This window comes from Giraffa tippelskirchi, chromosome 2 (assembly GCF_054371585.1).
Source record: "Giraffa tippelskirchi isolate mGirTip1 chromosome 2, T2T-mGirTip1v1.2.pri, whole genome shotgun sequence".
Lineage (NCBI taxonomy): Eukaryota > Metazoa > Chordata > Mammalia > Artiodactyla > Giraffidae > Giraffa > Giraffa tippelskirchi.
The window spans coordinates 40,146,252-40,160,283 of record NC_137276.1 but is presented as its reverse complement, the minus strand read 5'-3'; the positions used below and the strand labels follow the sequence as shown (position 1 = coordinate 40,160,283).

At 35.1% G+C, this 14,032-nt stretch overlaps 1 protein-coding gene across 10 annotated transcripts in view; it reads left to right on the top strand.

Moving 5' to 3' along the window:
* PTEN (phosphatase and tensin homolog) overlaps positions 1-14,032 on the top strand; it is a 94,981-nt gene that overhangs the window by 62,016 nt on the left and 18,933 nt on the right. For 8 of the 10 annotated variants that reach the window (XM_081556726.1, XM_081556747.1, XM_081556710.1 and 5 more), the window contains 2 exons: positions 4,107-4,150; positions 5,939-6,177. In XM_081556726.1, the coding sequence (XP_081412852.1) occupies positions 4,107-4,150; positions 5,939-6,177 (283 nt within the window). Of the gene's footprint in view, positions 1-4,106; positions 4,151-5,920; positions 6,178-14,032 lie in introns of all 10 variants that reach the window. The other 2 variants (XM_081556716.1, XM_081556703.1) reach the window with 1 other exon arrangement.

Sequence of the window (14,032 nt, the reverse complement as noted above, 5' to 3'; positions counted from 1 at the left end):
CAAGTTAATGAATTGTCTCATTATTAGTTGAGAGTAGCTTTTGGTGCACATATTTTAACTCGCTTATTCCCCCATCCATTTAATGGAATCATAGAACTGGAAAGTACCTGAAAGAGATCATTTAGTCCAACCTTCTCATTTTACAGATGGGGAATCTGAGGCCTAGAGAAGTTAAGTGAGTTGAACAAGGTCACACAGGTACATATGTTAGCAGACCATCCACTGTTGATACCAATATTCCCTTTCTGGTTTTTTTGTTTGTTTGTTTGTTTTAACCTCCCCAAATTTTACTTACTTCAGAAGTTTCTAGAACTACCAAGTTGTAGCATGTTTTGATTTCAGACATCATTTTTCAATCTTCTTTACCTATCCCTGTTTATATTTCTGGCTCTGGGTATGTGAGTCTGATAAGTAGCAGATGTTTCTGTTTTGTTTCTTTTATTTTTAACATATTAATAACATGTGATATATGTCTTTGAAACCATATGTAAGTGGAAAGATCTTAAAATACTTGCGGTTAACATACCTATGTTCAATAGTATATTAAATTTTTCTATGGAAACTATGACATGTGGATGAAGATGAGTTCTTAACATGGATGTTCTAATAATTGACTATCTGTTTATATCTATATTATTAGGCATTCAGTAAGGTTATTTTAAGAAAGGACAGAATTAGCCTCAAATCTTTAACCAAATTCAGATATACCTGGTGAATTAGTACATTAATCAGTTCGTTTTGTGCAAGTGTGTGTATGTCATCTTTGTATGTTCCTCTATAATCAATCTATCTTCTGAGCAGGGTAAGGGGAGGAGGGGGAAGGTAGGGTATAAAGATATAATATAGTTCTTGCCTTTGAGGAAGGTAAATGTTCCTTAGATACTAATTTTTAAAAGGTTGACTATTTCATCATATATTCTTTTTAACACACAACTCTCCATCTTTTTGTGGTAAACCTTTAGCTGTTATTAATTTTTATCTATTAAGTTTTCTTTTGTAAGATAGGGATAGCTCCATTGAAGAAAGTAAAGAAGAGACCAACATGCCTAGCTGAATCTATGGCAAGTCTCACTTCTCTGGAAGCTTTTCCTATTAATCTTATCCCTTTCTTTATTTTCTGCTGCTTCATAAAAACTCTTTCAGTGTATCTTCATTTTTCTTATCTCATAAAAGCCAAAGGAGATGATGATTTTAAAAAGATGTCTTTTGAGTTGTATTTATAAGGAAGCATAAATGGTTAAATCTTCCTAACACTTGTCTTGGTCAAATCCCATTTCCCATTCATGTTTGAATTTGGTTCAGTTTTGGTTTGTTTTGAAAAACTTGTCCTATCACTAATATACCAGAAAAAAATTTGTAAGGAATAGTGTGTGTGTGTGTATTTGTGCAGTTATCAGAGAAGGTTTTAATTGAGAGTCTTCTTTTTTACCCTACTAGCCTCTCCCCAGATCACTTTTATCCCTACCAGACCCAGTATATGTTTTCACATACTCCCTATCCATGCTTGGAGAGATTTTTGCAATTTTTTTGTCATTTTTTCATTATCACTGTTTGTTGTTATCACTGTTACGCTAAATAATGCTCTTGTAGGAATGCTGACTTTGACTAAAATTTGTTATTGTTTTCTAAACTGTTTTATATTCTTTATTTTATGTGGAAGTGTGAAACAGTACTGAAAAAAGTTCAGCTTTTGTAATCAGAAGTGCTGGGCTCTTCCATTTATATATTGTGGTTTGGGGCAAGTTTTGTAATGCTCTTCTAAATCTTAGCATTCTTATATAAAATGGATATAATATTAACTTATATGATTGTGAGGATGAATTTCAAAACATGGGATCTTGTTTGTAAGGTATGCACATCTAGTAGACATTTAGTAGCTCACTGTTTTCACTTTCCCTCCGTTTTTTCCCTGTTAACGATATTACTTGAGAATCAAAGTATGAAGGTAGTCATAGTGTTTGAGCTGCTGAAAAAGCATGGGAATTTTATAGATAACTGAAGCTGTATGAAATTCAAAATGTTTAGTTTTGTTTTCTGTCATGAGACCAGTTTCTTGGAATTGTTTCCTGGCATATAGTGCTCCCCTTGTCTCCTAAGCCCTATCTTTACATGATTCCTTAAATAAAATATTCCAGTATGGACTCTGGCTTTGCTGGTAGCTCAGATGGTAAAGGATCTGCCTACAATGTAGGAGACCTGGGTTTGATCCCTGGGTCAGGAAGATCCCCTGGAGAAGGAAATGGCAACCCACTCTAGTATTCTTGCCTGGAGGATTCCATGGACTGAAGAGCCAGCAGGCTGCAGTCCATGGGGTCGCAGAGTCAGACACAACTGAGCGACTAACACTAACTTTCATTTTCACGGATTCTTCACTGTTGACCATACTCTTCTTTAATCTGTACCAAAGGCAGTGTAAAATGGTACTATTTTCATGGTTAGTTCTCTTCTTTATGTCATTTAAAAAAAAAAATAAGTGAATATGAAATTATTTAGCAAGGATGTGTTTATATGCATGTCATTATTAAATAAATTTTCTTTCTAGCAAACTCAATATACTGAATTATAATATCCTAAAATGGGAAAACTTGGTTTTCAGTGGTAGTATAAAAGCTGATTTGTTTCAGATCTAAGCAGTTAAAAATTAGTGGATTGCAGTTTGCTTAGAGTTATTTCAACTTTCCTGTGGATTTTTTTTTTTTTGACCACAACCACAAGGCTTGTGGGATATTAGTTCCACGACGAAGAATTGAACCTGGGCCCTCGACAGTGAGAGCGCCATCCTAACCACTTGACTGCCAGGGGATTCCCTATCTTCATGTGGATTTCAGTTTAAAACTGTTTAAAATAAAAGAACTTTACAGATATTCTCAGGATTTTTAAATGTAAAACACAGGTCCATAACTGCTTATTTGAAACTCTTTGAACTAGTTTTGTTTCAGCATTCAGAATTTTTCAGTTTTTTTAGAAAGTTAACATGGAAACACATATTTTGTGTTACATAACACCTCAGCAGAATTTGGAACAGTGCCTAGAATAGATTGTTTCACTCTTCATTCTAAATGTATTTCTATTAATTAAAGACTACATATTTTTATAAGCTCATACCTAGTTCTCCTGCAGTTGAGTTTACCATACAGTTAAGAGAAAATTTCAGATGTTTCAAAGTTTGGGGATTTTGCAGTGGTGGATTAAGAGGCTTTATTTGTTTTAAAGTGTTAAATTTTTGCAAATACCTGGTTTGGCTAGTAGTGGGAGTTACCAGGATGCTGCTGACCACAAACTCTAATGAATGGAATCCCTTTCTGAGCCTATTAATATTTATAAGTGTGGCCTGTTAATCATGAGTCAGCCAGTGCATGATAGCAAATGTGTGACTACTGGTAAAAAGACAAATTTTAGCATGCTGTAAATATGCTAAGTCAGTGTTTTTCTGTATTGATTTTACTTACTATTCTTTCATTACTCTCAGACTTTAATTAAAACTTACAACCTGAGAGATTATTGAAAAAGATGACCTTTGGCTTATCTACAGAAGGAAAGATCAGGTTTAAAACAACCGAGTAAAGGTTGTTGTGTTTGAGTAGATAGCATCATTCACTTTCATTCTTTGCTTTAAATTTGCCCCTACTTTTTTTTTTTTAACTATTTTAACATACATCTTTTACAGTAATAGTTTGAGAAAACTATGTATGCTCAACTATAAGGCAAAGATAAAATTGAAACTAGTTAGTTATTTACACATACTTGTGAAATGAAAAACAAGTCCTTTAGCATGTATAATTTTCATAAAGGAAATGGTGAAGGTGTGGATGCAGGTGAATTTGCACTGTTTTATATTAGTGACGTTACAAGTTTTGTAACCAAATGTATAAGCTCTGATTGTGTACACTTAGCGTTTTAAACCTGAATTTCCTTAATTGTAAAATGTGGATTAGAGAATGGTAACTACTTCATAGGATTCTTAGGATTAAAAGAAGTAGTTAATATAAGATATTTAACATAAAGCCTGGTATATTACAAAGGTTCGGAAAATGTTTGTTACTGTTACACTTTTTTTCCTCAAGTGCACAAGATAATTTTATATCAAATTAAAATTTTTCTTTTAGATGTGCTGAAAGACATTATGATACCGCCAAATTTAATTGCAGAGGTAAGTATAGGTACACTTATTATGTTAGATAACTTGAAGCCAACAGTCTAAATTTTACTATCATACCAATAATGAATAATCTCAAGTATTAAGTGATATATTTATCTTAAAGATGGTCTTAGAAAATTTGAAATTAATTTTGCAGTTGTGTTTTTGGAAACAAGTATCCTGTAAATGAGGAAGACTAAATTGAATTAACTGAAAATAGGAGAAATTTATAGACTGACAATAAAGAGAGGATTATATCTGTGATTTGAGGCATTTGGCGTAATAGTAAGAGATTACAGGGAGAAAGGAGAATGACTTAATTCTCCTATAATGTAACATGACCTGCACAGTGGAAAAGGGTATAATGAAATATGGATAAAAGGAGCCTGATAGATGAGAGCAAAAACTACTTTAAGTGAGTTATTCTCCAGGTGTAGCATATTTTATCTCAGAGTACACAAAAACTTTCATTTGTGTTTGTGCAACTCTTTGAACCACAAGGGACCTGGAACGTTGAGAAGCCTTGCAAGATGCTGCCGTGATGGTCACAAAGAGAAAGTTGATGCCGTGAGCTACAGATTAATATATTTGCCATTGTTCCTTCCTAAATATTTAGGACAGACTTTCAAACAGTTGGTTTAAGAATTCAGAAGTGCTAATAACTGAGAGCTAGGGTAGATTTATTACTAAGAATGTTTCATTTTTAGTGGATTTTTGCTGTTTACTGGTCAAAGAGTGTCTTAATTGAGCTTTATCCACCTTTGAATAGACATTTAACAGGTTTTCCTGGATATTTTTGTATGCCACTGGGGAAATGAAGATGAAATGATGGTTCAGCTAGGCAGATGACTAAATCAAAGTTGTCCTGATGACTCCCTGTAGTAGTAGTCATTGTCTGAAGAGCTGTTCTGTCATACCCAAGGCTTAATTGAGTGTATCTTGTGTCACATTATGAATGATTTGGTTGAAGATATAAAAGACATACTTTTCACATATTTAAATGACACAGAAGATAATTAGTTGAATGTTAGTCAGGATTTTTATAGAGTGGAACCTAGGCAGAGACCAGTAAGATAAAATTTAAGTGATATATTCAAAGTCTTATTTCTAGAAAAAAAATTTTTTTAAAACCTCAACCCCAACTATGGGGAACGGAGAAGTTTTGAGTTCTTATAACTTATGTGAAAAGTCCTGAGACTTTGCTTGGTAAACTTTGCTGCAGTTGTATACATTATAAAAAAAATTTTTTTTAGTGTCTTTTGTAAATGTCTTTACAGTTATGTGTATGCAACAGTTACACTTTCGAGACCATCTTTAAAATAACATGCTTGGCCTTTCTGTTATATAAAGCATAAAATGCAGTCTTTTGCATTGTTGATTTATTAGTGATCTGTACTTTCTTTGGAATACATATTTTGTGATAATACAATATTATAGATATTACAGTTCCTTTTGCTAGAAAATGTATTGAGAGCCCTGATAAGAGGCTCATGTGATGTTTCATTTTGAGTTTACCTCTTCCTCTTTTATGTTGTAACCTCTGATATGTTGCTACTCCATTGCCTCCATCATAAAGTAAGGAAAATAATACTTGGCTTACCTGTCTAATGGATAAATTTGAGTTAATGAGAGATTATTTTCTGTTCAAAAATTAGAAAATTATCAGACAATAAATTCTTTTTCTCTATAGTTCAGATATTTTTAAACTATTTGTATGCAACATTTCTAAAGTTAACCTACTGGTAATAAGCAATTCAAGTGAGATTAGTTTCTTATTCTGAGGTTATCTTTTTATCACAGTTGCACAGTATCCCTTTGAAGACCATAATCCACCACAGTTAGAACTTATCAAACCCTTTTGTGAAGATCTTGACCAATGGCTAAGTGAAGATGACAATCATGTTGCAGCGATTCACTGTAAAGCTGGAAAGGGACGAACTGGTGTAATGATTTGTGCATATTTGTTACATCGGGGCAAATTTTTAAAGGCACAAGAGGCCCTAGATTTCTATGGGGAAGTAAGGACCAGAGACAAAAAGGTAAGTTACGTTTGATTTTTTTTTTTCTGTCTTCTTAGATCTGAGAATTTATTGGAAAATAAATTTTTACAAAGGTAGTTGGTAACCCTTAGTTTCCTTCCTCTCAATATTTAAGGCAGTATGCTACCTTAACTTTCATATGAGCAAATGGCAGATTCATTCAGTTTTTCTATTCATGCCTGCATTTTCATATCATGCTAGCTGATCTTACCTATTAACAGGATTGCATATTTTGGTCTCATGAAATCTTTACAAAGCACTTTAAAAAGTAGCACATTGATCAAAAGTAAGATTTATATTCCTGAAGCTTGCTTGAAAATAAAATGTCTTTGGATAATAACTTGGATGCCATTACTTAGTAAAGTGTGATCTTTACTTTTATAATACATAAAGATTGTTTTTTGATTTGAATATTTGTAAGTGAAATTATAATTAAGATTAGTCAAAGGTTCTTCTCTTATTCAGAAAACTAAAGGCTGCTAAAAATCATTGACAGATTTGTGTAATATATGTGAAAGCAAAAAGTGAATTCTTGGGAGAATTTTTACAGTGATTTTCAAGGAATTTATTTCTTTGGATAGTAAGTATGACAAAAACATGTTTACATTTCTTGCAAAGGGAGTTTGTACATTTCTGTCTCCAAGAAAGAAAAAAAACCAAACTACTTCAGATAGATAGGGAAAAGAGAGCTCTATTGAGGAAGATATCTGAACTTTATGTGAAAATTTATTATACTTTTAATAATTTTTACAATGAGGAGGGCTTTCTTCGAGTTTAAACTAATTTCTTTTTAATTTAACTTCAAAACAGAAACATAGGTGATTGTAACTATCATTTTTAGCTGGATAGTTGCATTGATTTTTGTTCCTTTATTTCTTCCTCACTTGTTTTATTCGTTGTTACTTTTTTGAATTATATCCAAAGATACCAAAGCGTGGTTTATTGATGATAGTTTACAAAATTGAATCTTACTGTTGATGCGTGATTTGGTGAATATTGAATATAATAACTTGCTGTACATTTCTGTATACTGCGTGTACCATGGAACGATAGCATTAAAATGAATTCCAGAGCAGAGGACCTGAGATGTTTATTGTGGTTCATTCTTTCTTCATGTAGAGGGAAATAGCTGCTTTTACTGATTGAAAATGTAGAAGGTAAATTTTTCTGTACTTAAGTGAATAAATGTAGGACAGCACAAGGAAAAGAGACTGAATGAGAAGAAAAGCTAGAGAGATGGATCAAATTAAAGTACAGTCACCGAAGCAGTGGTAGAAATTTAAAACAGCATTGATGAGCACCACACAGTTTGGTCACTGAAAAGAAAGAAGGGAAAAAGAATTTAAAATAAAATTAGAAAACTTGCATAATGTGAAGCCAGAACTAGTTTTCAGTTCAGTTCAGTTCAGTCACTCAGTTGTGTCTGACTCTTTGTGACCCCATGGACCGCAGCACGCGAGGCTTCCCTGTCCATCAACAACTCCCGGAGTTTACCCAACCAAACTCATGTCCATTGAGTCGGTGATGCCATCCAACCATCTCATCCTCTGTCGTCCCCTTCTCCTCCTGCCCCCAATCCTGCCCAGCATCAGGGTCTTTTCAAGTGAGTCAGCTCTTCGCATCAGGTGGCCAAAGTATTGGAGTTTCAACTTCAACATCAGTCCTTCCAATGAACATCCAGGACTGATCTCGTTTAGGATGGACTGGTTGGATCTCCTTGAAGTCCAGGGGACTCTCAAGAGTCTTTTCCAACACCACAGTTGAAAAGCATCAATTCTTCAGTGCTCAGCTTTCTTTATAGTCCAACTCTCACATCCATACATGACTTCTGGAAAAACCATAGCCTTAACTAGATGGACCTTTGTTGGCAAAGTAATGACTCTACTTTTTAATATGCTATCTAGGTTGGTCATAGCTTTTCTTCCAAGGAGCAAGCATCTTTTAATTTCATGGCTGCAGTCACCATCTGCAGTGATTTTGGAGCCCCCCAAAATAAAGGCAGCCACTGTTTCCCCATCTATTTGCCATGAAGTGATGGGATCAGATGCCATGATCTTAGTTTTCTGAATGTTGAGCTTTAAGCCAACTTTTTCACTCTCCTCTTTCACTTTCATCAAGAGGCTCTTTAGTTCTTCTTTGCTTTCTGCCATAATGGTGGTGTCATCTGCATATCTGAGGTTACTGATATTTCTCCTGGCAATCTTGATTCCACATTGTGCTTCATAGAACTAGCTTTAAGTCAGGGACTTCTAAACTATTTATGTTATATACCTTTTAAAAAATATGAAAAAAGCTATAAATATTCCCCAAATTATGTTTCACTTTTTTATGCCAGAATCAGTGGCCACTGCTTGAGAGTAATGAGTAAATCCAAGTGGTACAGGTTAACCAAAATTAAACTTTGGTTCTGCTCAGTAGTAAATTTTCATGAAAGAGTCCTATTATTTAGCCTTTAAATAACACATTGAAACTATACCATTGTCTTTGACTTGGCAATTTTTATGTCATTTTTGATATCCAGTTAGCTTTGACTTTGTTCTTGGTGAAAACAAATGCTCAGAACCCTATCTCATGAAAGAATGAAAGAGCAAACTGGAATCTGTCTTTTTTTTTTGCTGGATGAAAGTAGGCTTGTGTTAGCAAATAAGAATTCTCTAAGACTCTTCAGATAAATTAATGTTGCCTCATTTTCTTTGCCTTCTAGTTATTGAGATAATTTTTGGCAAGATCCTGCATGTGTTAGGAAGGAAAGGATTATGACTCCACAGTTTTGTTTCCGTATTAAAGAGTCTGTGTAAATGAATTCGTATATTATGCAGGTAAAAGTGTAGCTATAGTATTTGTCTTCCTAAAGCCAGTGAACTTACTGTGTAGCAAAGAATTGCATAGATTCTACCACTTCTTGACAAAAACCTCTTAAGAATCCTTTATTTATAGTCCTGACTTTCCTGAATTTGGCAACTCTCTCAACAGTAGATTTTTTTGTGACAAATCCTCTTGCACAGTCTATGATTCAAAACTTGGCTCTTGTGAAGTAGTAGGATACTTTCACAACAGTAGGTAAGCTTTCTCTTGGGATTAATAGTAGAGTCTTACACACCAGTGCATTCTGGTGAACACAGGATGGAGTCACAGTGACAGGTAGAGCTTCTGATTTTACCAGAGCTGTGAAAACATGTTTTGCTAGGCATTAAGGTGTACTCTCTGTCTACAGAATAATGAGATTGCTTCAGAAGCCTTTTTCTGGGCCAAGAAACTTCACCGTTTTGAAAATGTTAATGTCCTCTAAAGTTTCCAAAAAGGACTCCAAATCAGGAGTTATTGTTTGTGTCACCATGCATGTATTTGATGAAAACTAGTAGCTGGCTAAGCTAAGACATCATATGCTGAAGAGAAGTGGCACCTCCAGTTTTCATGACCTGCTTCATAGTTTTGAGTTTTTTTGGAATGGAAAAAATTGTTTGATAGAGGTACTATAACAGTCTTAACTTTTTCTGTTGCAAACTACAAGTATGACCTCATCTAATGGTTAGAAGTAATAATATATATAATAATATATTTTTAACTTTTAAAAATATGTCTTTCTCTTATCATAAGAAAACTTAGTGGAGCATATTAAAGCTGATGTTGTGGAATTTTTCCAGAGAGATAAGTATCTTATAATAAATATAATCGATGATACAAAGTAGTTTTATTCTTGAAACATCTGCTAAGAGGTTTATCCTCTTACTAGTATTTTAGGTTGAGTCTATGAATTTGCATTTTTGAAATTGTGAACCACAGTTATAGAAGATACATACATTTTTATCAGTTTTGCAGTTTGTGTAGGATTAATTTTATTAGAACTGTCTTTAATGTTCTTTTGCTTGTATCCTTAACCGTCTGAGCCGTCAGGGAAGCCCAATTTTAACTACAGAGAAATGTTAAGATGCTGAAGAAAGTTATGTCCTTGTGACATTTTTTTAGGAGCAAAATGTTTCTTCTCCTCCTCTTCCCCCTTCCCCTCCCTCTCTCCTATCCTCTCTTCCATGCTGCTCCTCCCCACTCCTCCCCCTTGATTTGAAGAAAGAGGAGCTAGTTGAGAAAGAAAGAGCTAGTTGTCCTGTTTTTGTTTTAAGATTTATAGACTTTGCAGAGACCCTCCTCAGATTAATCTAGTGTGGTCTTGCCATTTTTCTTGGTATACTTGGTACAAATTAGATGGCAGAGTGGTGGGTGCCCCTTTACCATAAAATGTGCGGTTAGTAATACCCAAATAATACTTCAGGGTTTGATTGTTGCAGAGAAGTCAAAGTACAACAGATAACCTCTTACTTAAAAAAAGTTTTCTGAGAGTAGAATTAACTACTTGAGGGAAGACTCTTTTATTCAGTAATTTATAAGAAAGCAGTCATGTTATAACTTTTCTAGGAATCGTTTCTTTGCATATTTGGTCTTTACCTTATGCTGCTAAGTCACTTCAGTCGTGTCTGACTCTGTGCGACCCCATAGACGGCAGCCTCCCCCGCCCCTGGGATTCTCCAGGCAAGGACACTGGAGTGGGTTGCCATTTCCTTCTCCAATGCATGAGAGTGAAAAGTGAAAGTGAAGTCGCTCAGTCGTGTCCGACTCTGTGCGACCCCATAGACGGCAGCTCACCAGGCTCCGCCGTCCCTAGGATTCTCCAGGCAAGAATACCGGAGTGGGTTGCCATTTCCTTCTCCAGTGCGTGAAAGGGAAAAGTGAAAGTGAAGTCGCTCAGTCGTGTCTGACTCTTAGCGACCCCATGGACTGTAGCCTACCAGGCTCCTCTGTCCATGGGATTTTCCAGGCAAGAGTACTGGAGTGGGGTGCCATTGCCTTCTCCGTTTACCTTATGAGCACATGGCAAAACGTCTAAAATGAGCTGTTGATGGTTCCCACTCAAATAAAGCTTCTAGGGTTGCTTCCCATCTAGTCTATGCCTTACCCTATCTGCATTTGTACTTACATTTCAGAATTAAAATAGATAACCATCTTTATTACCAACTATGAATTGAATTAAAATGTCCTACCAATACTGGTAAGTGCATATTTTGGAAAGATGCCCCACATTTCTGAATTCAGAGAGACAAACTTCTATTCCATAACAAACGTACCTGAAATCTCTGCTACTCCTCTGTTTCTTTTGTCTTCTCCCTTCTAGAATGGTGGCAGATTAAGTATGCATTAATACTTACTTTCTCTAACTTTTAGGAAAAAATTTTGAGATTTTGATTTTCTTTTTGAGAGAGTTTGTTTTCAAAGCAGTTATTAAAGTGCTTGTGTGTTATGATCTCTATACATGAATTCATTAGCTTATCTTTAATGAAGACTTCTATCTTCTAGAAGTAATAGATACTTTATTCTGAGTGACCCCAAGAAGAGGAAATTTTCTAGTTTCTCTGAGGAATGAATTTATGTGCTAGTATAATCAGGTTATAATCAGGCTAGTCTATTTATTAAGTTTCCCCATATGGCAACCTAATGAAAATTTCTCATCTTTTCATTTCAAGCAAAGTAAGCTATAATTATCCTGTTTTTTGGCTTAATAAAGTTCTGACTACAAGATTTTTATTTTTTCTAACACAGTAATTCTCCTGGGCTAAACTGTGTTTCGCTAGCACATGGTATTTAAACCTGTATCCAACCTATATATGCATAAAGTTGTAAAGTTATTATACCTTGAAGAACCTTTTGTTGTTTAGTCACAAAGTCACGTCTGACTCTTTTGCAACCTCATGGACCAGTGCCCCCCAGGCTCCTCTGTCTAGGCAAGAGTACCGGAGTGGGTTGCCATTTTCCTTCTCCAGAGGATCTTGCTGACCAGGGATCAAACCCTTGTCTCGTGCGTCGGCGGGTGGTTTCTTTACCACTGAACCATGAAGAATCTTCGCAGTTACTTAATTCAGAACCCATTTAATATAAATGGTAAAACAGATCTGCAAAGATCATTTTCCCGTGGTCATTTAATCTATGTAATAACTGAAAACCATATCTCCTAACCTCAAATCCAGTATTCTTTCTACTGTACTATGTTCTCCTATCCAAATTATTTTTATTATTTTAATCCCCAAAGCCAAAGTAAAAATAGAAATTTTAAAAAAGAAAAAGTGTATTTTAATGTATTAGAACTCTTTCAGTTTCAAGTCACAGAAACCCAGCTCAAAATAGCTTAAACAAAAGGAGACGTTTATTGGCTTGTGTAAACCTAAAAACTCTGACCTGGATTGAGATGTTTAACATGTGTCAGAAATCTGTCTCTCAACTCTCTTTTTTCATCTTTCTGTGCTTTATTTTAGGCAGACTCTTCACAAGTAATGGCAAGGTAGTAGCTCCGGGTTTATATGCTGTCTACTTTAGCAACTGCAATGGGACGAGAGCTACAATTCAAGCAAAAATTTCTAGATTGGGTTCTAGTTTACCTGAATTAGGGTATGTACCCATCCTTAACCAAACATTCTGGCCAGAGGCTTGTGGCATACATCTGAAGCTGAAGACTAGGCTCCACCTCTTTCTCCCCCCAAATCAAAGGGAGAGAGAGAGCATCCCAAAGGGGAAAGGATGCTACACAGAGAGCATTGTTGCTCTCTTCCCGTTGCAGTTGCCAAAGTAGACAGCATATAAACCTGGAGCTACACAGAGAGAAAAATAGCAGTTTTCTGTTTCATATTATTCTCAAGGATTCTGTGGTTAATGTACCACCATTCAGCACACTGTTTATAATTAGTTTCATAGAACTGAAGCACAGTAGTACTCTATACTTGGAGGTTTTTTGTCAGTGGGAAAAACAAGCGCTCTGAGAGGTTGTGGTATCTTTCAGTTACATACTTTGTATGCATACTGTTAGAAAACCCAGGACATAGGAGTAAAAAAAAAATTAGACTCTTATTTAGGTTCAGATCTTGTTTTTGAACAAAGTGATTATGTACATTAAGACTGTTTTCTTATCCTTAAAATAGAAGAGATCTATCATGTAAAGTGGTTGTAGTTTTAGGTATATATATAAAATGTCACAATAACTTGTGTCCATCGGGTCGCACAGTTGGACACAACTGAGCATCTGAGCATACACTGTTATACGATGTCATTGTAATAATCACCATTCTTAAGAGCCATATTTCTTCCTTTCTTGAATTACTTTCCTGTAATAATCTTATTGGATTACTCTGAAACATGGGTTTCCAAATTTTCAAGCAAACAGTGTCATGTTAAAACATTTACATTATTTCTGAGTTTAGATGTGCCAGTGAGTAGTTTACTGAGGAAGAAAATTACTTTTTAAACTAAGGAATCTAGATTTTAAATTCATCTTGAAGAAGATGATATAAGAGGATTGATGCACAGCAAAATGTGTAAAACTGGACCAAGAATACCATTTTGTATTAGCACAGCACACACTCCACAATGCAGACTTAGCAATGATGGAGTGTTAAACATCACATCACAATATATTAAGCAAAAACTGAAAGAAATTAGAAAAATTGATAGCAATGCTAGTAGAAATCTTTTTAACATACTTTGAGATCATACGTGCGTGCTCCTTTGCTCAATCGTGTCTGAGTCTTTGTAACATGGTGTACTGTAGCCCACCAGGCTCCTTATCCATGGGATACTCCAGGTAAGAATACTGAGTGCACTCCAGGTAAGGCGTGCTTTGCCATTTCCTCCTCCAGCGGTTCTTCTGGACCCAGTGATCAAACCTGTGTCTCCTGCATTGGCAAGCAGATTCTTTACCACTGAGCAACCTGGGAAGCCCTCACTTGAAAATCAGGAAGATACAAAATAAGAAGATACATAGATTCCTTGAGTAATATAATAAAAAACCTATAAAATATATTTGTTTTCTCATTTAAAA